The sequence below is a fragment of the Micropterus dolomieu genome, linkage group LG20 (assembly GCF_021292245.1).
Source record: "Micropterus dolomieu isolate WLL.071019.BEF.003 ecotype Adirondacks linkage group LG20, ASM2129224v1, whole genome shotgun sequence".
Taxonomy (NCBI): Eukaryota; Metazoa; Chordata; class Actinopteri; order Centrarchiformes; family Centrarchidae; genus Micropterus; species Micropterus dolomieu.
In genome coordinates, this window is record NC_060169.1 from 1,307,713 (window position 1) to 1,334,929 (window position 27,217).

Sequence of the window (27,217 nt, forward strand, 5' to 3'; positions counted from 1 at the left end):
AAATGGCCGACTTCCTGTTGACTTTAGGCTATGGGTTCTTGAGGCTTTTTTGTGCGTCTTGATACGATACATGTCCCCAGAAAATTTCGTACATGTAGGTTGAACGTGAACGAGGGGCTAATCATTTCCAATTTTCAAGGTGGCGCTAGCGAGTCATTTTGCCACGCCCATGTGCGAAACTTGTAGAATACGAAATTTTTCACCGGTTCTGACATGTTTGCAAATTTTGGTGAGTTTTCGAGTATGTTTAGGCCATGTCATTTGGGCCTACTTTGCAGAAAAAAAAAAAAAAAAAAAAAAAAAAAAAAATAATATAATCCGAGCAGATTCAATAGGGACCTCGCACGGTCGTGCTCGGGCCCTAATTACATGTGTCCATTAAAAGTAAACGGACTCATGTAATTTACTTCATAGTCTCTGCAAATCCTGCAGGAAACACTGAGGATAAAGCTCATTCTGACCATTTCATTTATGGAAAAAATTGGCAAAATAAATGGAAAACATGTGAAGACCTGTGTACTGTATTCGGGAAAGTTTTTCCATTATGTTCACTTTCAGCTTCGGTCAACAATTTTCAATTCGGTGTGGCCTATAGGCTTTAAGTTGGTGAAGCAGCTGTGTGTACCTGTGTGTTCTGCGTGGGGATCTGCAGCAGTAGGGCCAGGGTATTGTGATCAAACGTTTCGTCGAGGGCGAGCAGCGCTCCATGGACCCCGCTTTCATAAAGGTTGCCACTGTACTCTTTCAGCCCGATGGCCTGAATCCAGCTGATCACACGCTCGTTACTCCACACCAGCACTTCTGAAATGCCAGAACAGTGACAGAGATCCAGCCTGAGTGTATTATAGCGTCATTTAAAGTGGGTGAATGTGTATTGGTGAATCTCTGGAATTTAGTTGGACTCGTAAATCAGGAGGGTGTTTGTTACCTTTATTCTCGTACTGAGACTCTTCCCTTCTCCTCTCCAGCTCCTTCCTGTCATAGTTGAGCCTCCTCAGACTCATAACGCCACACTGGAAACTGTTCCTATTGTACAGACACAAAGACAGTGGTTTATTTGGATCCCCTTGTTGTCACCTTAGCAAAGTCTACTCTTGTACCATTGATGTAAATTCCGTGTTTCGCATTAGGACTCGCCAGTGCAGCAGTATTTGTGTTTAACAGTGTTGTTCAGACAACAATGGAGGTCTATAGCTTTGGATACATAGACAATACTATGTGGGGAACATTCGTTGTTGATTTTGGTCTCTTCAGGGAGTTCATTGGGAATAATAGAAGATAAAATAAAAAAACACCAGTGTTATCCGTTAATTGTTGTGCTTTACCTGTGGAAGCTATCCACCATTTTGAGCTGTCCCCTAAGGTCCTTCTTGGTGAGGTGGTCAAGCATGCGGGCGTCCACCAGGGACTCCATGAAGTAGGAACGGTACTGCGGTAAACCCAGGCTGGGCAGCCACTCATTACCAATCCACTCGTGGTTCATGTCTCCATACGCCAGTGTCTGAGGTCAGAGAAGAGATGGCTTAGCAAGTATCTGTGAGAGGGTGTTATTTATGAGAAACTAATTACTACTCAAGGATACTGAAAATTATATTTTATATATTTTGATTCACACCCGTCATCTTTCTTACAAGAGCTTACGCCGTTTGTTTAGTCATAAATACAGTTAACTTTCTCTGTATGACAATAAAGGATTCATCATGGCTTGTAAAAATCCAACATCAGCTGATACATTGCATAGATTATTCAAATAAGTCCATATTTAGACAGTTCTAGCATAAACGGTTATTTTAATGTCATGTGTTATGTTAATATACACAATTACAGTAAATATAAAGTATTCTGTCTGCTACAAATGCTTCATTAGAAAACTCAATGTATAATGAATAATTTTCAAGTACACAAACTATAGAGAAAACATTCCTCAATTTACTTTTATGTGTTTTCTGCATTTTGTGGAATTAATAACAATATTGTTTTCATCCAGAATTATTTTGAATGCTTAATAAAAACTTTGACTGGAAGTACACGATCACTAAGGTGGTTTGATAAGTGGAGCTGTGGTATAAATCTAAACGCCGCAGGTAGATTAGACACGACTGAATCAAATACCATGTCATGCTGAAGGTAGACTAACGCTATCTGGGGTTGTTTTTTTGTTTTTTTTAACACAGGAAACCTGACTTGCTGCACTGTTAGTGACAAAACCCTGTGATGACAAACCAGTCAACCACAGGTTTCCTTCTGATACCCCTGCACTTCAGCTAGACAACCACTAGATGAAACCACTGAGCTCCTCCTACAAGTTCAAGCAGCAATGAGAATTGTTCCTTGTTGAGAACGGTTCACCAAAATACTATATTATATCGAATAAAAAGCAAAGAAAACAATCTGGGCTTAAAATGTTCTGTTTTCTGAAGTTACAGCACCTCACAGCCTCTTTTCTTGTTTCTGATTTAGCCTCTGGCCACCTGTAGATAGTATGGAGCAGAGGACTTTCTGCCTGCCACTTTTAAGATCTCCCTTTAAAGTACGTGGTATTACCCGGGTTAGAAGGGGAAAATCCTTAAAAATTAGGATTTATTCATTTTATTTTCTTAGGGTTGCGCTATAATGGAAAGGCAGGACTCGTGTCATTATGTATGCATTATTAACCTTTCGTTCCTATACTTCCGGTGCCCTTAAAATCATAAAACCTCATGTTCTGGGCTTGTTATCTGCAGTTGGTTTGGACTATGTTATAACTACTAACAAACACCACCACCGTGGTATTTAGTAGGGCTGAACGATTAATTGCATTTGCAATATTATCTCTATGTGATAAAACGAGATTTTCTAATCGCAAAGGCACTCTGGTCACATGACACCCAAGAGGAAAGCGGTCTGCAGACGAAGCACCAACGTGGCACGTTACGCTGCACCTTGACTTGTTGTTGTACAGCGGCCTTAATCTTGACAGAAGCTGACGCTACAAAACTTTAGTGTCACATACGGAATGTATGTATGTAAAGTAGCACCCGCCACCCGCGGCTAATGTGGTGGTGGGTGAAACCGGCGGGCCGTCCGCCGCCTTGGCGCCCAGGAAAATGCACAATAGACACACACGTGTAGTAAGGTAAGCGTATTGTGGCGATGGACACCAGCGTCACACACACAGCCACCTGTCAGCTCAGAGTATTTTCTGTTTGCTTACTGGGATACAGAAAGATGGACTCCTGGGAGGTTTGAACTGAGATCAGGGCGCATTAATTGGTTTTTGAACTGTGGGCTTTGTATTGAGCGATTACTGTATAATATACTGTGGTGTACAAATGTAAGGGGTAAAACTGCACAATTTGAATGGATCACTCCAAACATGCTTGTTGTAAATTAGTGAAAAGTGACCTGGAATTAAATACAGAGGGAAAACTGATATACTTCAAAAGAACAAACAACGACTAAAAGATGGTGTTAAGAACAGTAAAAATTTGGAAGGTTTTAGGGGATTGTGTGCAAACCTGGGCCCAGCTACCCTCGTCATCCTCCTGGTGTTAGCATGGTTAGAGTGAGCATGGTGAGAAGAACAGAAAGGCGAGGGGTTAGTGAGGCAGCAGTGCTGGGTTAGAGCAGCTTAATGTGGAAAATATCATTCAAGCCAGACAAAGTAAAATAACAACAAGCAAGATAAATTCATGTTAAGGGATCAAAGAGGAAATAATAATGGTGAAAAACTGTGGGAGTGGGCAAAATGGATAAAATCCACTATTATGGATTATTACTGTTATGTAATTTTATTTTTCAATATATCTTGTACTTCACAAAACAAAATTGACAATCAATTTAGAAACTGTGTGTTTAAAAAGAGAGGACAAATAAAAGGATTTCAATACTTCTATTCTCATGCTCATTGATTTGCCCACAATGGTATAATACACCGAGAGATACTAAAGCAAACTGTAAGGCACAATCTGACAGCAGACTAATGTATACTACATCGTCAAATTGCCCAACCCTAGTACACTGCACTGTTCCAGAAATAGCCATATTTACAGTGACAGTGGAGTACTTCATGCTTATTTTCTCTTGTTTGTCTGCCATTGTTTGATACCTGGCACCACTTGTTCAAAATGTAAAGAGAAATGGCCTTAAACTTAGCGGTAGGTGTCTTATTTTAAAGTAACTATCCAGTACTAACACACATACACACAAAACACTAACTAATGTTAAAGCAGAAACACACACACCAACGGGAAGAGACAAGAAAACTACCAATACCAACGAGGAGGAAAGAAAATGACAAACTAGCAGAAAGAAGGCGGCCTTGTTTCAAGTTGCCCAGTGAGACGGCACGAAGTCAGATAAATACTAGACGGATCATCCACATTTAAGTGTGAAATATTAATTTATGCATGCAGTAAGTAAGGTTTAGCTGTCCTGAAGGCAACTTGGAACGAGCCTCAATGGTCACCACTGACGCAAGAAGCCACCAGTGCCCAGCCAATCAGGGTAGACTAACCGTGGGAGGTGTGGCTGCCAAACTTTCCATTTCTTCATGTGTGACCCAAACGTTTCCTGTGGTCTGATCATTTGACACCCCCCAATCCCCAAGTGAGAGAAGTGTGTAAAGAGGAAAGAGTGATGAAGGACAGAAAGAGAGCGGGATGAAGAGAAGAAAAGTTTGTTCATTACCGTTATCACTGTTAGCAAAAGAATGAAAACCAAAACTACTTTGTTCTGATCATTAGTACATGTTTAGTGTATAGGCAGTTGAAATGTTAATGCAATGCAAGTCGTGCTCAATCAGATGATAAGAATGTGCAGACAGAGAGTTAGAAGGCATCATCAATACTCTGGATGGGCAAAATGCCACCTTCATACAGACTGAGACGGAGCGCTACATGTGGGAGTGTACACCCTGTAGAGTAGGTGGGTTTTAGTCCACACCCAACAGAAGAAAGTACCGTTCTCGATGTCGGCGGGGCCGAAGGGCTGGTGAGAGACATGATTTCCTGGATGGCCAGGCGCAGTTTCAGACGATGTAACGGGTTGCTGATGCCAATCTCCCTTTGGATCTCCGTGTCTGATAGCGCTGACATAATGGCTCCGCTCTTCACGTTGGCACGGCATGCAGCCACGTACCAGGCTGGCATGCCCACCCACAGCTGACCAGAAGGGGGCAGACGGGAGACGGTGCCATTTGTTAACCTTGATAAATGCTGACAGAAATGTTACTGGTTTGAATGGTGTTTGGTGGCGTACCTCCAGCCAAACCACAACAGTTGGTCCGTCCCACTGGGCGAACGGCAGGCCCTGCCTGCGAGCCTCCTCCAGTAATTCATGCCTGAAACACAAAATATACCATTAAAGCCAATACGTAATACCTACAAAAACCTACACACATACACAGCCACACACCCCAAATCCACAGAGCCCATCTTTGGAAAAGACATGTACACAAACCCCAGACATCAACTGACATGCATACTCCAAACAGTGAGAGCAGGAGTTTGAGAGAAAACAAAGAAACAGAAACCCAGAAAGACTCAAACATGCTCATCTGGAAAAACCTTGAACAAAATCTAATCATTTAAAAAGTATTAAGAAAACACAGGCCTATACAGACCAAAAGTGTTTGTCAAAACCTCCTCAGTCGCCTCTGGGAGTCATAGCCAGGGCTTCGGGATTGAGGTGCTTCATTAGACAGTAGAGTCCACTTAGAAAATGACTTAGGTTTGGATGCGTTCCTCTACAACTGTAAGGTGCGTTACATGCATAGAGGGGAAGTATTTAAGGCAGGAAAGCTGTACATGTCTACATCCATTTCATGCACATTCTCAGTCTGTAATAAAGGAACAATGCCGTTTAGCAGAGAATCCCTGGAGGTTTTCGGGGATGTTGGAAGGCAGCTTCTGATTCATTTTCTCTGAAAGTTGTTTCAATTCACTAGTGTGGCAGCAAGCCTTTATTGATGCTATCAAATGAAGGAGGCAGTCGTATTTGGCCACTAGATGGGGTTGTGTACCACATTTCACCTTTAAAGAAGCCCATTCTCTCTTGATCAGATCTGCCATTATAAAAAGATTAACAGATAAATCCAAAAGCCTGTTCTTAACCAACAACTTTAAATAAATTTGTAACAACACTGCAATTGTGCTTTAGTGAATTATGATTTTTTTTTTATTTACGGCAAATATTTGTCAGATTCTGCCATTAACTATCTTTCCTGTAGTTGTGGTGCATAACTCCATGCTCCAACAGGAAAACCTCTCTCTCACTAAATATCAGCACACACACATTGCTGTTAGTTAAGCTCCAGTGTGGAAAGCAGGGTAAAGAGCAGCATGACATCAAACATTCGGAGGGACAGTTGTTTGGAACCTCATTGTTGAGGAAGAAGATAAGGCAAAGCAAAAGCAATATGAACCGACTTACCCTGTCTTTGGACTAAACAGAATGAGAAGGGGATGATGAAAAAAAAAAAAATAAAAAAGAAGAGGGAGGTTGACAAAACAAAGAGAAAGAATGAACGGATGCTAATTTAAGAGCTACATGGACACAAAACAACATTTACGGCGTTTGCAATCTGTTTGACTAAGAATGACAGGGAAAACATAAAATAGGTGTGGGAGATGAGGGCAATGGAAATGACTGGGTGTGGAATCGAAGGGAGATGAGCTGATAGGAGTGAGTGTGAGTCAGGTGGCGGGAAGTGAGCGTCTGAGCCAGCCATGGACTGCAGCAGGAGCACGAAGCCCACGATAACACAAAGGGACTTGTACATTATTAACACTGTGTACCAGTATAGGCATCATGTATGATAGGGCGGCATCTCTTCACCTTTAAACATGTTTCTCAGCTTACATAAAATGTGGAGACAGCAGAGGATTGAGGGAGGGAGAGGGGGGGGAGGGACTGTTAGGAAGACACTTACTTCTTCTGCAGCTTCCTGTTCTTCTCTGCAGGGCCACCCAGGGTGCCCATTCCCAGGCCATCCTTAGGAGAGCTCTCTGCCTCAGGAGTGCCAGCTAGGAACATGAAGAAACACCCTGCTCAGAGATCTGACAGGGCCAGGAACACAGCCATACTGATAGGGTAAACATGTGCTGGAGCGGAATAAAAACCCTGTTCCTAATGTCTGACCTTGGCTGGGGGAGTCCTTGCCGGGAATGCTGGGTCGGCCCTTCTCCTTCTTCCCAAAAAGGCGTCCAATAGAAGACTTGATACTCTTCTTCTTGGCTGCTTTGTTGAGGGAGTCCTGGCTGCTGTTGCTGCTGCTGGGGTTACTACCTTGGCCGTCCTGCAGGCCAGCCAGACTACGGGGCCAAAGGTAAGTGATTAAGAAAGATCAAAGAGGTAAAATGAACATTTCAAAGTTTCTTCAGGTGCAGGTCTTACCCTCGAATATCTCTAATGTCCTCGTGGCTTGCAGCATGCCCTGCATCCCTGTTTAGGCGCATGGAGCGTGGAGTGGTAGGGGGTGACGTCTCACATTGGATAGTGGCCTTGTCATCCTGAGCAGACTGCGTAACAGTGGGAGAGACATAAATTATTGACATGCATCACTCCGGGATTTTACTCCGCACAGACCATGAGGTAAGGAAATGAAGAGCACACCCTTTACTCTGCACACACAGCTGGTAAGTAGAAAGCTGGTTCATTAACTTTACACTATACATTATTTATGCACCACGCAGCTACACTCCAAGAGGTCTGTGACCACTACATACATACTGCATTTCACTAGATAGTAGGGCTGTCCACGATTAAGGATTTACATAGTCTAATCAAAATCGTCCAGTCCCGCCTACAGTCGACTGTTTTTGTGCGCGGCAATAGCGAGCCGAAGCTAAACCGAGGCTTATTCTCTCTCTCTCTCTCTCTCTCTTTCGCCTGCCATTCACAGGTCTTAACAGAGTTTTACGTCGCGGGTCTATTTCAAGTAGCCGGCTATTTAAAAACAATAAAATATTCCTTGTGTGGTTCATCAACGGTGATAATAAATTATCCAAAAGTCCCGCGAGGTGCGAACAACTCGGCACAACACCGGTGAAGCCGGGGTTCCGTCTCTTCAGCCACTACACACATACACGCCACACCTACACACCATGCGCACTGACGCCCCAGGCTCAGGGTTACAATTTTGGATTTATTCACGCACTTTATAAACATGTTTATTTACAGCATTAAACGTTGAAATGTATATTCTAACAGGCTGTACATTAACTTATCAGGGGAAAACTGGTAGTTCTATGTAAAATCAGACGTTGAGCACCGCCATATCGCCAAAACGGCATGATCCTTGTTTCACTGCGAAGCGTCAACTGTGACTCCACCCATAGAAGCATCGAATCTTCGAGTATTTGGGGTGAGCCCTACTAGGTAGTAATGCGATTATTCACAATATCGTTCTTTACCTTAGTAATTAGCATTATGTCCTGTTAATATTAAGTTCTGGTACAGAGCTGATTTTGGCTTCTCATCCTGTTAGGATGATTTTAGAACTATGTCAAGTCACGGATGCAACAGGTGACAAACTCCAAAACATCAACCTGGTGCCAAAGCAGCAAGGCATACTGCTTCACAATAACAGTTCAACTTGTGTTCCACCTACAGTTCTCTGATTTCCACTTCAGACAATCTCACTTCTTGTGCAAAGAGTAGTTTTGGAAGACTCGCTTGGTATCCCATGTTTTGATAGACAACTTTATAATGACTAGTTTAGGGGTGCAAATAGCAATTATTTTCATTATTAATGAAAACTGAAAAATGCACACCACAATTTAAAACACTAACCAATCCAAAACCAGAAAGACTTTTAATTATTAAGATGCAAGACAAAGAAAAGCAGCAAATTTAAAAATCTGCAGCTTGAAAACTTATTTAAATAATTAATTATCAACATTGTTGCAATTAATCTGTTAATCGTTTCAGCCGGAGAATAACAACAGTTCAAGAAAGGGGTAAAAAATAAATTTTCACCTTCAAATGTTCATGAATGGAATTTTTACGACTGTACGCATAAGCATCAATTGGTCCTGGATGTATTTTTGCAGGATGGAATAGAGAAACCAAAGTTTAACATTGTGGTTTGCACGTGAGGGGGCTAGAGATGGGAGATGAGGGAGTGAGGATAATAGACAAGTAGCCGACAGAGCCCAGTACAGCTGGTCTCTAGTTTACCTTCCTGCGGTGCTTGCGCAGGTCACTAGGCTGAAGCATGGCAAAAAAGGAGAAAGGAGAAAAGCAGTTAGTCAGACGCAAAACAGACCAGCGTTGGAACCAAGCCACGCACAAACACAAGAGCAGCAAATCACAACAAGATATACATTTACCGATGTATACTGGCACACACAACCCTCACTGAGGAGACCCAGAGTTAAGTGTTACTTTAATAGTGCAGAAAAAACATGCAGTTCTTGGGAAAATAAAAGTCTGCAGGAACACCACTGCACCCAGTCAGGAGACACTGCAAAACAACCCTGCTGAAGGCGGGGTAAGGACGGTAGGATAGGTGCAGCCTAGCTAAAGGAAAATAAAGGAATATTAGAGGATATTAGAGAAGTGCAGAGTTTTACACTTTAAGTGGAACCAAACACTTGATGAAATCTATTTGAATAATTGACCAAGTAGGTAGAGAAGCAGCTGGCAGGTTACTGCTGATTAACATGGGTGTTGAAGTCTCACACAACGCTATGAGCAAGTTAGATTGAAAGTTATCTGGGTGGTTTTGCTTTATGTGGTAGTTTTCACTTAGCCAAGGGCAGCACGACACCTGAATTTATGAACCAGAGCTGTTCTAGTCATATTTTCCACTGTGCACCTAAAAAAGGGGGAGGATTTTCCCTCGCTGCATTCCTCACAGGCCTGGCATTAGCAGAGCAAATAAACCATCAGCGTGCCACATATCTATGGGAGTTTCTCTTGCCCCCAGGAGGAAAATACCTAATCACTCATTTCCTTTCGTCAACTGACAAAGTGAGGCCAGGGCAAGGAAGAGATTAGTGAGCTATAAAAGGGAAACAGGAAGAGAAAATTGAGGCGGTGAGCAGAAAATGTATTTAATCACCTAAAATGTTCCTTTTCTTCTAGTGTCTTCTTATTTAGAAATTAGTTTCCCTGATGCTTCATAACAGATGTGAAGGTTTATCATAGCAAGATTAAAAACAGAACTATGTTAAGGCGGACACGGCTGACAAAATAAAAGCAGCAATCCTTCCATGTCTGTAATGTGTTACAGCCCTAGTTTAATAAACTTCATGAACTGTTTAAATCCCTCACTCTCAGCAGAACAGTATGCCAGCTTTTCACTGCAACAGTACTGCAACATTTGAATTAGACAGTAACTGCTCTGCAATCAATCCAATGCACGATGACTTCATTTTCATCAACAACAACAAATAGGACACCTAAACCTCCCAGAAATCTTGCAAGGACTGATCATTTCTTGCAATCGTAAGATCGCAAACTCCTGGAAGGACTGACTGATGAGTAATATAAGTAATACAAGCTCCGCTGTTAACAGGAAAACCAACGGCATTACAGTTCCCCCGAACCAAAATTTTGAAACCCAACTGTGTTTAAAGAAGTGCGTCTGCCGTGGAGAGGCTGAAAAGAGTGCAAGCCAAGCCTAGCACCCTGACCAACAGCAATAGAGATATTTCACAAGGGTAACCGGCGTATGAGAAACAAGGCTCTGTAAGCTGAAGTACAATAAATAGCAGTGTTTCCATCAACGTTTTGTTATGCACATTTTGAAGAATCGCGTTAGGATGATAGAAATGGCAAAATCTGAAAAACCTTTATTTCGCAAAAAAGGACCTCTCCATTTTTCTCAGATCAATGGTCCTCAGGTCCACGCAGTGTCTCCCATTAATTAACGAGACCATGGCGGCCCGCCACAGTCTAATTTGTTCCCCCATAGTTTCAAAATGAATCGAAAATGTTACATAAAGACCTCTAACATCTCCCCGCTGCTGTAAGCTCGCACACTTTGGCATCTGACTCTTGACAGCCACTTTACTTTTAAGGTAACTACGGTAAATCTTGTGCATTTTACTTTAAAATGCACAAGATTTTCCCCCGAGAGGGTCCGAGGCCCACCCACCTTAATTCTGTGGGAAACACTGCCACGCGACTGGTTCTGTTTCTGGTTTGCAACACATCCTCCTTATTTATTACAGTAATGTAACGTCAATTACTGACGTAAATACACTTGCTGTAGTCTGGTTTATTCTCTCCAAACCAGCTGATAAGAACGCACCTAGATCCCATTTTCTTTTTTGCAACATTAAAAAAGTAAAAGTAAAATTAGCTTGACAATTAGTTGGGTGGCTAATGTTGTAAATACAGCACAGTGACTGTCCAGTAACCCCTATGAGACACAAAAGCACTGGCAGCCTGTTGCACAGACCTGTGGCCAAAACCAAAGCGATTCACAAAGAAAGGCAGTCCTGTGTGCATGACGGGAGGACCAGAGGTACACCGGTGAGCTGGTGTGTACTCTCTAGTTTCTAAACCAAAACAACAATGCTTTTGTTCTGCTAGTATTATCCATAAAAGGGAATTCTGGTCCCCAGTTGAAAGGTGTGGCCCTTTCAACTCATTGTCCAAATACTCACATGTATGGAGAATATTGACACAAGACCTGTAGTTTTGTTCTTGGGGTATTACTCCACTCTCACACAGAGCTCAAATTAATTTATCGTCACAGTATTCTTAAAGCAAAGTGAAGCGTTTAGCACGCATCGGGGGAAAAAATGTTTATCAGCTTCCTTTGTGTTTTATGAGATGTAAACTGATGAAACAGAACAGAGAGGAAGAGGCAGACTGCACCCATCTGGGGAGAAAAGGAAGGGAGCTGTGGAGAGTTCCACTGGTACCTGAAAGTATGGTGCATAGCTATAGGCTTGAGGGGGAGGACTGAAGCCAGTTGCACCATAGGGCAGGTAAGTTACGGTCTGCTGGGAGAGGGAGCTCTGGATGATGTAGGGGTCATAGCAATATTGCTATGGGAAGCGGGCAGTTACATGTACACACGGTTACATACTCTCACACATACACAGAAAATATTAGTGCACTAATCACACTGGCGAGAGGAGACAGCATAAATACACAACATCAACATGGAAAGGCAAACAGCGTTAAAGCACTTATGGAGGAACTAGACTCTTGGACCAAAACTACAGAAAGACAACAAACCAAAAGACCAACGTAAAAATTAGTATGAAGGAAACTGTAATTCTGACTTATTCGACTTATGAGTTAATACTAGTGAATTAAATGTGCTATTCACTGCAGATGCATGAGCCTGGTCGGGAAACATATCAAAGTAAAGGAAGGGTTACCAAGGTCATGACACCCATGCGGTCCAGTTCTCTGTTGGGGCTACGGGGAATGCGTCTGGGGGTGGAGTGGCCAGAGCCTGGGGGTGAGCCGCCCAACGAAGAGCCCGCACACAGTGACGGAGGGATGGAGCCCATTGAGCGGAAACGTCCTCCTAGGCTATCGCCGCTGCCCACCCGGCACTCAATCTCCTCTGCCCGGATGGCGGTGCTCTCCTTCTCCTCTTGGATCATTCTGTCACAATAAAGGAAGCAGAAGGAGAAAGTGAAGTTAAATTTACACACTACTGAATGACATTTTGAAAAAGATAAAAGTGACAAGAGGCCAGGTTTTGGGATGCCTGTCTTGGTAGCTCTGTAGCTGCTGGTACCTAATTTCATTATTGATGGCGTCCAGCTGCTCCTGCAGCATTAAAGCGAGGGTCTGTGCGTCAGCCTGGCCACCAGGGGACAGCAGGTCCACCGAGCTGAAGATAGTCTCTCGATCCTCCTCCAGGTCTGAAGCATCCATGTCGCTCTCAAACGCCTGGGCCACATTTGCCAGAACGTTGGCCTGCTGCATGCGCTCCCACTCCTGCTCATTCAAAGTCTGCACCTGGATTCATCCATACAGGTACACAACGGGATGGAGAGAAAACGGAGGGAGAGATCAAGATAACGAGTATTCAAAGAGAAGTTGAAAGCGGAAAAAGGATATCGTAGGGAGAGGATAAAAAGGCAGAAGGGATAAGAGACAGTTAGCAGGATCCATGAGTATTTGCCATTAATGCAGCACACAGACAACTGTCACCGTTATCTCCACCACACTGACTTACATGTCGCTGATGTCCAGAGTGGAAGCAAACAGAAAGAAATGGAGAAGAAGATCAAAATCAGCAGAAAGAACTTAAACAGGTAGAGGAAGGAAAAAGGCACGATACAAATAACATGCGTTACGAAGAAGACCAAACCAAATGACCCTTCTAGTAAATTCAATCATTTCAGAAGGGGGAGAGACCACATGAAAACCTGCCAGCTTCCTGGTCAGAAGTGCCAAACCTGGACACGTGATTCCACACGTTCTCATTTGATTAGAAAATTAGCTATTCTGTGTTTATGCTCCATGAACTCAAATTTTATATGTAGTATGTGAGCCGACAGCAGATGAGCCGGGAGCTCTCACCTTCGATGGCTCGTCCCGTAGTGCCGCCATCCGTCCTTTTTGAGGACGTCTCAGCACAAGAGCGCTGCCATAATGGTCTGAGTTACTGTCCATCATTGAGGAAGCAGACACTGGATACCTGAAGTCCGGAGTGCTGCCCATCTGAGACCGTCTGGAAAAACACATTTTTAAAAAACAATCAGAAAGACTCTGAGAGGTTAGAGGCTGAATCTGTGAACTCTTCCAGTGAACTGACTCACCCATGTAGTAAGGAGTTACTCCTGCTCCTACCCTGCTCGCTCTCTGCCCTCATAGTCTCAATCTGGATCAGGAGCTGCTCCTATAAGAGAGGACATTTACAGACATAGCAATCATTTGGTGTAGATACAGTCGCCTTAAGGAAAAAGTTACCATTTATAGATATCTAAAGTAATTAAAAAATGTATAAGGAGCCCATATCTCCCCAAAAACACAGATACAAGTGGCTGTGGCTCAGGAGGTGGAGCAGGCTCCTCCAGGCTGCATGTCGAAGTGTCCTTGGGCAAGATACTGAACCCCGAATTGCCCCCGGTGGCTGTTCCGCCAGTGTGAATGTTAGTTTCTGTTTGAGCACTTAGGCTCAGTGAATGAATGTGTGTGTAAAAGCTCTTTGAGTGGTAAAAAAGACTAGAAAGGCGCTATACAAATACGGAGCATTTACAAGGGGAAGAATCAGCTTATACTTTAAATGATCTCTCACCTTCTCATGGTGAGACTCCTCAATCAGCTTCTTGGTGTGCTCCAGTTCTCTTATCAGGGCATTCTGGAAAGAGACGGAATAAGCTCATAGCAAATAACCGGTGACTGAGCTGAGAACCATGCACATGTGATGTCATTACCAACTAGTCACGGGACACACAGTGGAGAAACAACAAATCTTATGGCAAAGACTACTTCAGCTTGTCTGCCTCTTGACTAGTCTCAGAGACTTTATGTAATATTCACCTTGTCCTCCAAGGCAGACATCCTCTCTTTGAGGTGAAGCTGGAGTCTCTCGTTGGACTCTGAAAGGAGCTTGTCCACTGTCTCAGACAGACGCTTGTTGTGCTCCTCGTTCATCTTCTCTCGCTGCCGTGCCTATACAAAAAAAAGGCACACGTTAAGACTGTCTTAAAAGGCAGTAAAACTGCAAGGAGTAGGCCTAATGTAGAGACAGCTGATCTCTCACCCTGAGCAGTTCCTGGTTCTTCTCCTCCAGCTGGGCCTCCAGCTGCCTCAGTCTCTCCTCCACATTGCCATGGCGTTCCTCTGCCTAAAATTGGGGGACAATACTTTTTTTTAAGCTTTTCTGTACAAAGATATCCAAGCCTCAGTATATTCAATCCTCTCAGAGCTAATGAGAAGTGCTAGACTTTGATCTCCCCCTGGAGTTTGTCATCCATCCTGGAGAAGGACACAGGTTTTGGCTGGAAAGCCCAAGTCCTTCAAAAGGATGGGATCACCAACATTAAAAGCCTGGGAAGCAAGCATCTACCAACTTACAGCCAGAGTTCGAGAATCATGCACCAGCTGCATCAGGAGAGGACAGCAAAACAGCACAACCCAAAGAAAAACTAAAACACATTGAGCAGCCAATACTTCCCAGTTCTACCGGCTTGTTTATGCCATTACTGACTCATGAAACAACAGTTAATTCGGTATTTCATCTACAATTACACAAATATAACCAGTGTATAACTGATATTCTCAGTCTTAATTATGTAAGCGCCAATAGGATGGTAAACATGTTTCTGTGACACAGCCTGTTCCAGTGTTTTGTGGCTCTAAAGGGCAGGGTCCCCACAAGTCTTTGAGCCCAAATCAGCTGGCACTTCCTGTTTGTGTTAGACACCAAACTAGGATGGTCTTTCATGAAGTTCTGATCAACGCAGCTCACTAGCACATGAAGCACATACACACAGGCGTACAGAGAAGGCCATGTCAGGGTCTAGGTTTCAGGCGCAATACGACACAACAGCATTTTTAGATATAGTCTGACACTGAACTTAACCAGGCACTAAAATTGAAATTAGGTGATTTTAAATCATGCACAAATTTTTCTTTTCTTCTGTAGTTCTGGAACTGTAAATACTGCCATTTGTTTTTATGAACCTGGTTAAGTTTTCCAGTATCCAGGAGGTTATCCAGGAGTTTAGCTCTGTGAGTGAAGCTGGTCTACCTTCTTCTGAGTCTGAGCGCCTTTCGAGCCACACAGAGCACACTAGGGGTTTGACAAGGAGGTGGTTACGGGCAGCATGAAGAGCACACAAGAACAGAGCATGACAGAAAGAAAGAACGAAATGAAAAAGAGGGTACACTTTTAATGTGAACTTGAGCACAATTAAACAGAGTGGCTGGAGGAAGAAAATGGACAGATGCTGTAGATTCAGCAAGACAGAACAGGTAGACAGACAGACGACATATTGTGTTAGTAGGGCTGTGCGATGTGACGAAAATCCCATATCACAATACAGTTCTGTTCATATCCAAATAACAATACATATCCTGAAATAGTTACATACAATGTTTTGCTAATTCAATGAAATACCATCGGTCCTCAGGATATTTATCTGCTTCATAAAAGGTGGGGAATGTGATTTTGGAGAAATCCAACACCAGGACAAATACCATGATATAGAGTGAACAACGACACAGCAAGTAATGTAACTAATGTTAGCTAGGTTGTGGGTTAGCAATCTGTCGCAACTTGTTGATGCAAAGCTAACGTGAAGGGATACGGTCCCAGAACCAGCGCAGCAGCTCCAGACAGCGATGCTCACAACTCTCCTGCTGCTATAGCTAACATCACAACAACAGCATGTCTTGGTGAACTAGAAAGGAAGCTGAATGTCTGTGGGAAACGTTACCTGACACACAAATCGTGACTGAAACTGCTGGATAGTGTTGTGTGGCTCGTCCATTCAACAGATTTCGCTCTGAGATATGAGCTCCTTGTTTTTGCTTGCATGGTCTGATTCCTGCTGTTCAGCATTACCCATTTCTGAGTAAGCTTCACTCTCCTCCATGTTTGATTATTCTGAATGCACATTTCTTCCCTGCAACACTGGCAAGTGTGGAAGAATGTACCGAGGTGAAGTCAGTTTTAAGTGGGATATAAGTTGTGAGTGTTACAGCCCTATGTGTTAGAGCAGGAATAATACAATGTTGATGTCCTGAAACTGCACAGAGGCAATATTAAACATACAGAGGCATTTCTTTCCATTTCCACCCATGTCTGTCTAACTGCCATGTTCTATAGAGCAACTATACGGCTTAAGCTCTAACCAAAGAGGAAATGAGTCACAATCATTAAAAATGCATGGAGGAAGTTGTTTAGATGGGATACGAGACTGAGTGGGAAAGTATTAATTAGTATGGAATGTCTGTAACGTAGCATAGGCACAGTATAATCATGACTTTGGGATCGCCAGGACCACTACTGAAATAAGGCTTTTATTTATCCTGTGTCATGCTGCATGCTCAGTTAGTTGAGTTGCATATTGTTTATTATATTTTGTAAAAGAAAAGAAAGGAGAGGGGAAACTGCAAAATGGACAGAGAAGAGGCGTCTGCTTCCTGATAGACTCATGATGACTCAGATGAGAATAAAACTTAAATTTCAGAGATGCACTGCGAGCCAGTTCCAATACTAATAAGGTGCTAAATTGCCCGCGCAGGTTTAGCAGCAGCATGTGTTGTCCAGGACAAAGAGTCAAACTATAAATGGACAAAAACATGAGCCAAATCTCTAAAAATAGGTCCCTGTGGACATTTGGAGTAACATAAACAATGGCTTCCTCAGCAGCTTCCGCAGGCAGCTCCTGGTTGTTGCAATGTAAAGAAACTAATCTAACAGTCCTTACGTTATGTTGGCTGGCACTCACTGTATGTCAAGGTTGGGGTTCACAGTTAGGAGTAGCAATATTTAGTTAATTCATATTCCTTTAACTTTTAAGGTTCTGGATTTACAAAACCTTCTGATTAATATATTCAAATGTTACTTATTAAAGTATTGCATTAAATCCCAAATAAAAAAGGTGGGTTAAGAGGTGCACGGGGCAGTGGACAGGTGCTGGTACCTTTGTGAGGGCAGCTACCCTCTGGGCTAGCTCAGCTTCCACCTCAGGCAGAGTCTCTGCCTTGCGAATGATCTGCTGCAGCTTCTGCTCAGCCAGCTCCAGCTTCTCTTGGAGTTGCCGGTTTCTGTCCTCAGTCTACAACAAACAAACCAAAAGCAAACAGTAATTAGCAAGCTTGCTGAAGACTCGCCTGGGCTACATCCTGGCCTCAGGGTTTGCTTTCAGTTCCACAAGGTGAAGACAGTGGCAAGAAATAAGACTGTAGGACAGGGGAAGAAAGAGGGGGAGACAAAGGGAGACCGGGGGTAGGGATGGGTAATGGTGGGGTGGGCAGGAAGTGCGGAAGAGAGCATTCATAATGACACAAAGACAGACAAAACCCATAAGAAAAGAGGAGAGAGACATCTCCATCTCAGTGAGTACATGTAAAGAAACAAGCTAGTGTCTTTGAGGCCTCCCATTTAGTGCCTGCTGCGCTGGTCAGTGTGTGAATACAACAGGAATTCATTAGCAGGGGTTTGAAAACTGCCAAGGAGAATTGCAGACGATTTCTGCTGGCTGACAACTCTGAGACTCAAACTCCAAAATCAACACGTGCCTTATATACTCAAAGTCCAATTACAATGTGCAAATGTGTATAGATGTCACTTTAATGAAGAACACACTGTATGTCTAAAATGACCTGTATAATAGTTACATAACAGAACGGATATCCCTTAGAGGGAGAGTTCTTGCCAGGTTCAAGCTGTACGATTGGATTAGGGGAAGACTTGTACAGCTTGAACTCTCTTTTCTTACTCCCCTCGAGTTAACACGGCCAATGAGGTATGTGACATTATTTCTATGTTTTTACATGATGCTTATATTTATTGGATAGGCTAGCTACAGCTAATATACCTGCCGAGTTCACGTGAAAGCAACGTGATAGCCTACCTACGTTTTAGTAAATGTCTAGCAAGCTAATTATCTGCACGTTTAACAGCTTATGCCCTTAGAAGTAATGCATTTTGTAAGCTATATTTTGGATTTGTGAGGTATTTGTTTTAATGGTTATCCTTTAGGAAAATGCTCTACACTGTATAAGACTCTTTAATATTTATTTATTTATCCATCTAGTTCTAGCTGCATGCTTGACGACATGGACGTGCAAATGTGTTGGTGATTTAAACTGGAGGGAAGCAACAAAATAGCTGACCCTAAATGACGCAGCAAGCTTGGTGTTTAAGAATCCACGTACACATTGACGCAGGCTTCAGTAATTCCTAATCATAGAAGCACGGGGCCTACTTGTCTGAAGAGGGACTCCTTGTTGGCCACTTCATTCTCCAACTTGTCGTTAAGGTCATGGACGGAAGTAGCCTCCCGCTGAGCTGCCAGGTAGCGCTTCTCCAGGGTGGTGATCCTCTCCTCCATGTCTTCCTTCTGCGCCATGGACTACAGACACAAAAACATTTGCGTTAGTGTCTTCAGTCTTTGTGGCCTTGAACCAGACCCAACGTCCTCTGATCCTTGCATCTTCAGATGGAAGTGAGGGGCTCGTAATAATAACAGAGTTTAGCAGAGGAGAATTCAACTCAACAAGATATGACGTGGGTAATAGTGTAAGCTTTGTACTGCAGTATACATATACAACATTATACACAGCACAGTATGCATTTAAGTACTGTGCCGTTATTGGCTAAACTAGAATGCCTCGACCATAAAACCATAAACTCCATTATGTGTGAAATGCTCATGTTTTTATTTAATCCTCTCCATCCCCTGTGTGACATAATACCTACATATCTTCTAGTGTTTTATATTAGGGAGGGCAGAAACCATAATATATACTTATACATACTTTTTTTTTTAGCTGACGCTTTTACCCAAAGCAACTTACAATTGTTATACATGTCAGAGGTCGCACACCTCTGGAGCAATTAGGGGTTAAGTGTCTTGCTCAGGGACACAATGGTGGAGGGGTCACAGTGGGGGATTAAACCCGGCTCTCTCACACCAAAGGCGCGGTCTTATCCATTGCGCCATCACCACCCGTATATGTATGTTACATTTAAAGGAATGTATATATTCTCCTCATCTAAGGATTTCAAATAGACCGTCCCGCCTACCTCTCTCAGGTCTCTCTGTAGCCGCGTGTTCACGTCTTCGGACTTGATGAGGTCCTTTCGGGCCGTGTCCAGGTCCTCTTCCAGTTCACTGATGCGTGAAACCATAGCAGCCATGCGCTCCTTCATTTGGCCCAGATCAGCTGTCTGACGGTCCACCACGTCCTGGAGCTCACCGACCTTCCTGATCACAGGTCCTGACTCCTCCTCCTGACTCAGCGAACCATCCGAAGACCGCTGTGGGTGAATTAACGCAACTGTTTTAGGGACTCATCTTAACCACCCAACACACACTGGTTGTTGATTTTGTGTCGTTTATGCGTGCACTCTGATCAAGGCATATTCATTCAAAACATCTTGACAAATTACTGTTTACTATGTTGTCATTTTACATTTAGATCAAGACTGTTATGCACATAATGATCATGAGACTCACACAACGAATTTGAATTGCTCACAATCACTGTATACCTGCTGTTCTTTAGGCCGAGTAATAAAGCAGACTCCAACAGATACAATAATTATAAAGAATACATTAAAGACATAAACGTTGCTACGAAATGATTTTAAGACTACAAAAGCATGTTAGACGTGGTCATCCTAACATTATAGTATAGTATTTTACGAATCTCTTGCTGGACTTACTTGCCGATACGTTAGTACCCACCTTTAGACTGAGGTGTGCTGTTTGTCTGTGTATGTATGCTGTTTTGTACGCAAAGTTGCACTGTGCACTATTGATGTTAGGGTTTATATTATTTTAAGACATACTGCAGAACAAGCTGTTGGCAGTAACCTGGACCGTTCCCAGCCTGCCCACCTCTTCCAGTATTTGCATCTTGCCAGAACATGTATGTACATACATTGCATGCCAGGAAAGTAATGTTTAATTTCTCTTAATACATGGAAGAACGGAAGGAAAATGAAAGATCACAAATGCATGCATTATTAACCTGTAGAGTTTAGGCTTATTTGTTTAAACAATTTGTAAATTGTATTTTCATCAGAATTGGGGTATTGCAAAATATCTACTGTAGATCCTTATGACAGAATATGTTAACCATTCTGTAACTTTAAAGACTTGCACCTGCACCTTAAACATGTTCATATAACAATTTATTAACAAATCATATATATAATTAAAGTTGTTTAGTAGTCGTTTAGATTTAATTTCATTTACTGAACAAGATGCTGGACACACACAAGCTACTGTAGCCTTGTCTCCCGCTTGGCTTTCACAAAATGCCAGTCCACATATGCTGCCGAGTCCGCTCACCTTGCCATTAGTGCTTGGTGTGTTTTCAGAGTTGTGGTTGACCTCGCTGGTTCCATCTGCCAGCCCTCTCTTCTGGCTGTTCTGCTCCCTGAGGTAAGCCAACTAGAAAAAAACACCACTTTGTAAACACCTTTTCGAGTCATTCGTTTGCTGGTGATAACCAGCTACACAATTATCAAGTTAACCACTTTCCCAAAGATAAACTAGTTTGCTTCCTTTTATCATTTGTGATGTTATTTTTTCCATTTCACTAATGCAAGTACTGTGTGTACATCGGACAGAAATACAAAGAAGCATAGCTTACGGCTCAAAACACATAGTGGCCAGAGTCCTGAGTTCAAAACACAACTATTCTGGTTGCAAACTCATAAATACACTGCACATATACAAATATACTAAATATGCCAAATGGTCTTACAGCAGGAAGACAAAACATCAAAAAGCTGCCTTGCCTTAGGAAGTAAGGTTACCAATAAAAGCAGAGAGTGGCAAGTGGTTGATTTTGTGTGTGCATGTGTGGTCCCAGGCTGATTCCCAGGAACAAAAGATGACTGTAGCATGAAGAGCTGTAGCATGAAGCAGAGAGGAAATCTAGGACACTTCCCCAGGATCCTCTGGGCTTTTTGTCAATCTTAATCCCATTCAATACACAGTAAACTTAAGACTCTTCCTCCATTTGCATACATGTGGACATGGGTGTACTTAAGAGCCCTGAATCAGTTTATCTTCCATGTGAATCCTCAAGTACGTAAACTGACTGCAATAAAATACAATTCAGTGCCATCTGAAGCAATGCTAAGCAATGCTAATATTTTAAAGGGCCTATTTCTTTGCCAGCATCACCTGGTGTGAAAACTCTCAATCTCATAAAAGATAAAGGCATAGCAACACTTGCAGCCAGATGTCAAAACTTCTTTCCGTTCAGTTTGTTATAGCAAAGCGGGAAGCTTCACGTCAGGGAACTGAGGCGAACGCGGAAGTCACTTAAACCTGAATTCTATCGGCCAGCAGGAGGCGACTCTTCTGGTTGCAAAAAGAAGTCCGGCTCCATTAGAAACTATGGTAAAATGTTGCTACTTCTCAGCTGATTTATTCCCTCAGTAAACACTTTCGTAATGAGTTTATGGTCTCAGTCACTAATTTCAAGTCTTCTTCTACACAGCGTGATGTTCATTTAGTAAATTATGGTCCCATTTAGAGGAACAGAGACCAGGAAGCAGGGGGGGCTTTAGGGCGGGATCAGGCTAGAGTGACTCGTATCCTCGGCACTGTGTAAATTTAATCAGCGCCGTTGAAAAAGCTTATTAAATGTCGGCTGTTCACTTTCTCTGGTGAGTACATTTAGTTTTAAGCCTGTTGTTCGCTAGTCAAAATTATCAGCCCTGTTAGAATTACAGTTAACGTGAATTACAGATGCACCTAGCTTGGCTAGCTAGCTAGCTCCACACACGGCCGTTAGCCCTACCGTCTCATCCAAATATGGTCACGTCTGGTGCCGCTAGTTGAAAAACTCAACATGGCGGCGCCCTATCGGCCAAAATCGAGCTTCAAGATGGCAGTCCACAAACCAGCGGGTGATATCACGATGACTTCGTCCACTTCTTTTAAACGTCTTGTGTGCGATCAGTTATGGTCACTGCATTTCATCATGGTGTGATAACTAACCTTCACTTAAGATTTCGCCGGCGATCAACAGTCTAAATAAACTTCTTCAATCAGAATCAGGTACACTTTTACATACGAGGAATTTGCCTTGGTATAAATTGGTGCTTACAATACATATATATAAAAAGTAAGGAGATCAGTTTTAAATATGAAAACTATCAATAAAACCCATCAAAAAGAATTTAAGGATGGTGCAACTAGGTCCTACTGTGTAGGGCTTCCCAATAAAACACAAATAGTGCTCAAGTAACAGCACTTGTGTAGTTCGGCAAGAGAGCAGTGACACACAATGGTGAGAACCTTCTGTTTGTAAACGAACTGGCAATGTTGGGTTAGGTGTTTGCGTGGTTAAGCCTAGATGCATCACTCACAAGGTGAAAAAAAATTAAGCATGATTGATGATTAAGATGATTACGCACTGATTACTTTAGGCTGTCAAGTTGTTACAGCAAATATCCCTTCATCGCCTGATTGTAGTCTAATGCATGTTTATACACTGATCAAGATGCTGATCAGACAGTATGGGTATTGCACAGGTGTGCCTTATGCTGGCCACAATAAAAGGCCATATACATACATTTATTGTGGCCAGCCTAAGGCACACCTGTGCAATCCCCATGCTGTCTGATCAGCATGTTGATATGCCAAACCTGTGAGGTGGATGGGTTATCTCGGCAAAGGAGAAGTGCTCACTAACACAGATTTTGACAGATTTGTGAACAATATTTGAGAGAAATAGGCCTTTTGTGTACATAGAGAAAGTCTTAGATCTTTGGGTTCTAATTGAGTCCATTTCTTTTCAGCTATGTTCAATAAAAGTTATGTTGCTTACTTCTTTGTGCGAGATGGTGAGCTGTTCCTCCAACGCACTGCATCTTTCCAAGGCAACGCGTAGTCGCTCCCTCACCTAGAAAACATGGGACACAAACATAAACAAACATGTACAACTTTACAGATCTTTTATTTGCCTTGCAATGTCAAATCTCTCTGTGTTAACATGTACATGTATGTACACACAGGTACTTCATTCACTTCTTTCTTTCAAACACTCAATACAGTCGTACCTTCTCATCGAGGGCTTTGTGGTGTTCGAAAAGTGACTTAAGGGCTTTGAGGACCTCCACTTCACTTGAGACTCCGGCTGGAGACTGAGCCTGTCTCTTCACTACAGTCATCCTTAGACTACGTTCATGGCGAGACACCAGGCACTCCAAGTGCTCCAACAGGAGCTGGGAACACAAAAGACAGTGTTAACAAGTGTGAAACAGCGATTAGTTTAGTGCTGTTGCATTGTTTTTTTCCCACTGATCTTGCATGACAAACTGATGCTTTTCACTGCCCAATACTCTTTCAGATATTAAAAGCAAAACACTGTTCTCTGCAAAGAGTATGCAAGAGTAAACATAGTGAGAAACAGCACTGACTAATAACACGCTTGCTGAGGTCTGGTCCCGCTCCTCCTCCAGCACAAACAGCTGTCTGTAGCGAGATTTACTGTCAGCGGTAAAAATATTTTGATGATTAAGCAACTTGCCACGCCCATAACTTGTGACAATGGTTTGGATTATCTGATAGAAACTGATTTGCCAACCAGTGTTATGACAACAATTTATACCCAAAGCAAAAACACACAGGAATCTGACAAGGATTTCCAGATGAGTACGCAGGCTGACTAAACTTTCCTCATCAATGGTGGACAGTGGAGGCCCTGTTTGAATATTTAATACTTGCAGCTTGAGATACAGTTTGTCTAAAATATTTGTGTGTGTGTGTGTGTGTAGGCACATTATACTAACCCGTGTGTTGTTTCTCTCAGCCTTCAGCTCTGCAATCTCCTCCTCCTTCTCCAGAAGCTGCTCCCGACACACGTTCACCTCCTTTGTCAGTGCAGCAAACTCCTAGAATAGAAATGTACAAATACAGTAACATGTAACTGCTACTTACAAAGCATTTTTCTTGTAGTTTAAAGGCGCTGCAGTTGAGAAAATGCACCACTAAGGCTGCCTACTGCCTTTATCTAATCCTAGTTCCAACCTGTACCATATACTACAGGTTGCGGCTATCCACCTACTGTAATCTCATCCTCAAAAAATCCTCAAAATTTTTGTACCAGAGAGTAGAGAGAAAGTAAAGCCTCATTCACACTACACAATTTTTTGCCTGATTTGCCGCTCGGCGAGCTCGCCGACTGTCAGGCTGTGATCGAAGTAAATCAGCGATCAGCCAGTCGTTATGTTTGAACTACTCAACGACGCATCAAAACGGCTCCACCACACATCACTGCCACATCGCCGACGTCTGTCAGATATCTAGCACGCCAAATATCTGGAGAAGTCGGCCGACTCGACATCCAGCCAATGAGAGCAGGCAGCTACTTTTTCACTCTCCCCTCAGCTCTCTCTGTAGCTCACACATTCTTTGTCTTTATAATTTCTATCTTTATAATAACTAAAAACAGCTGTTTCGCGTGTAGGTCGCGTCATTTCCCGTTTCACATTTCACGTGTGTTTTCTTGACAAAACGTGGTTTGGAGATGTGCGTCGGGTGACACAGCCGCTGTCAGCTCGTGTAGCGTGTGACCCCCTGTCACCGATCAGTCACGTAGTGTGAACGCCACAACGACTTCAAGACGGCAAGTTGTGTAGCGTGATTAGCAGGGCGATTGGCCGACGCTGAAAGTCGTGTAGTCTGCACTAGGCTTAAGACTAAGAGGGGGAGACTACCTCACCCCTGTTGCCACTAGCGAACTGGCCACTGTCTGTCACCCCAAGCGACTAGTGGCATGCACATACACATCAACACAACATTCAGTCAGTTCATGGAGAATGCGTGGCCAACCAGTGTGGAGAAGAAATTCACAGGAGAACAAGAGAAAGAGAAGAAGCACAGCTGAGATGAAGTGCACTACTAGGAGAAACGACAGGAGGAAAGCGTCGCTAAATGCTGTAAAATTACAGTTATCTTCAAGCGTTAGGAACATTTAAAAAAATAAATAAAAACATACTAGCAGGACTGGCTTCATATACAAGCTGTTTACAAGTACAATACATTTATTTATTAAAATAAATATTTGCAAAGCGTACCCAACCCTAGTCATGAGGACATCAGTGTTCATAAATCAGAGTGTAGGAAACATGCAGCAACACGGTGTGATGTTAAAATAGTAGAAAGACTTTGATGAAATCCCCCCCAAGTCTTTGAAAAATATACAATATACTGCCACTCTCTGCTGAACAGACTTTTTCTAATAAACCTCACATCACTCAGATCTTTCTCAGGTTCTCACACACATACACTTGCTTTTGGGGATTACATGCATGGTTGGACATAAAGAATGTGCCATCCTGATTTTTTGCCCTGCAAAAACTTGCACGGGCACCCTGAGTAGCGAGGCCTTCTCGCTACGTTTCAGAGGGTGGGAGATGTGTGTGTGCGCAGAGGCTGGGGGGAGGGGGGTGCTGGAACTGATCGTTCTTTTCAGTCACTACCACAACTATTCTCTCTTCCCTTCACTCCAGGCTTTGAGCTTTTCCAGCGACTGACACAGATTCTGCTTCACTAAAGGAGTAAGTGGGAGTTTGCTATTGGCTATGACCAAGGTCTCCACTCTGCTAGCCAATGAGAGACCATAAAAGGCAGGCCCACGGGTAATTACAGAGTGGCTTACTTCCTACATTCCAGAGCAGACGCTGAGGTTGAGTTGTACAGCAACCTTAAGATTTCTCCATGTCTCTATCCGCAATTTATGACCTTCTTCTTTTCCCTTAACGTTCCTTAACTCATCATTTAGACAGAAAATCACGTTGAGTAAAAACAAATGGGAGCATTTGGTACTTGCTTCTGTAGACTTGTATGATGGAAGCGCAGTTTAATGATTTCAGTCTAAGAAAATTACTATAAAGAAGCACCCGTAAGAGGCTCACTGGCCATCATGGGGCGGCTGTGGCTCAGGAGGTAGAGCGGGTTGCCTGTTAATCGGACTGTCGAAGTGTCCTTGGGCAAGACTGAACCCCGAATTGCCCCTGGCGGCTGTTCCACCAGTGTATGAATGTGTGTGAATGGTGAATGCAGATGTAGCGTGAAAGCACTTTGAGTGGTCGAAAAGACTAGAAAGGTGCTATACAAATATGGAGCATTGACATTTACATCTATCAAACAACAAAGTAGATTGATTCAGAGTTATTAAAGTTAGTTATTAGTTATTAAAAGACCTTCTGCAATCTTGGACCATCAAAACCAACCCACAGTTACTCCCACCCTTTGCTTAACGTGTGTGCGCCCACCCACTTCACAAACTGGGCACATGCAAAAAAAAAAAGTACATTCATATATAGGATAATACATGCATGCAATACATACACAAATATGGAGCAATTCAATACTACAGCCTGGATATAAAAACTATCATCATCACCTCCTCCAACACATTGGCCACAACAAGTAGCTAAGAAGAGCGTCGCACATCAAACTTCAAATCTGACTGTTCACTTGTTCAGTGCATTTAACAGTTTAATCGCCAAATATTCTATATACATTCAATTTAAATATGCAGATTGAAGGCACTAGAATCATAAGCTTGTATACATGCGGATGCAGCCATGGGCATTCAAGCC

At 42.8% G+C, this 27,217-nt stretch overlaps 1 protein-coding gene across 13 annotated transcripts in view; it reads right to left on the reverse strand.

Annotated features, from left to right (window-relative positions):
- ppfia1 (PTPRF interacting protein alpha 1) overlaps positions 1-27,217 on the reverse strand; it is a 48,521-nt gene that overhangs the window by 6,280 nt on the left and 15,024 nt on the right. For 4 of the 13 annotated variants that reach the window (XM_046031995.1, XM_046031992.1, XM_046031994.1 and 1 more), the window contains exons 3-28: positions 24,401-24,502; positions 23,669-23,833; positions 23,437-23,511; positions 20,940-21,041; positions 19,667-19,900; positions 18,846-18,992; positions 17,559-17,693; positions 14,669-14,752; positions 14,446-14,577; positions 14,201-14,263; positions 13,722-13,801; positions 13,483-13,633; positions 12,692-12,915; positions 12,324-12,555; positions 9,160-9,189; positions 7,375-7,499; positions 7,120-7,292; positions 6,911-7,004; positions 6,412-6,423; positions 5,239-5,320; positions 4,941-5,141; positions 4,496-4,558; positions 3,498-3,524; positions 1,326-1,501; positions 929-1,026; positions 626-801 (exon numbers count right to left, since the gene is read on the reverse strand). In XM_046031995.1, coding sequence (XP_045887951.1) covers positions 626-801; positions 929-1,026; positions 1,326-1,501; positions 3,498-3,524; positions 4,496-4,558; positions 4,941-5,141; positions 5,239-5,320; positions 6,412-6,423; positions 6,911-7,004; positions 7,120-7,292; positions 7,375-7,499; positions 9,160-9,189; positions 12,324-12,555; positions 12,692-12,915; positions 13,483-13,633; positions 13,722-13,801; positions 14,201-14,263; positions 14,446-14,577; positions 14,669-14,752; positions 17,559-17,693; positions 18,846-18,992; positions 19,667-19,900; positions 20,940-21,041; positions 23,437-23,511; positions 23,669-23,833; positions 24,401-24,502 — 3,183 coding nt within the window. The remainder of the gene's footprint in view (positions 1-625; positions 802-928; positions 1,027-1,325; positions 1,502-3,497; positions 3,525-4,495; positions 4,559-4,940; positions 5,142-5,238; positions 5,321-6,411; positions 6,424-6,910; positions 7,005-7,119; positions 7,293-7,374; positions 7,500-9,159; positions 9,190-12,323; positions 12,556-12,691; positions 12,916-13,482; positions 13,634-13,721; positions 13,802-14,200; positions 14,264-14,445; positions 14,578-14,668; positions 14,753-17,558; positions 17,694-18,845; positions 18,993-19,666; positions 19,901-20,939; positions 21,042-23,436; positions 23,512-23,668; positions 23,834-24,400; positions 24,503-27,217) is intronic. The other 9 variants (XM_046031997.1, XM_046031998.1, XM_046032004.1 and 6 more) reach the window with 7 other exon arrangements.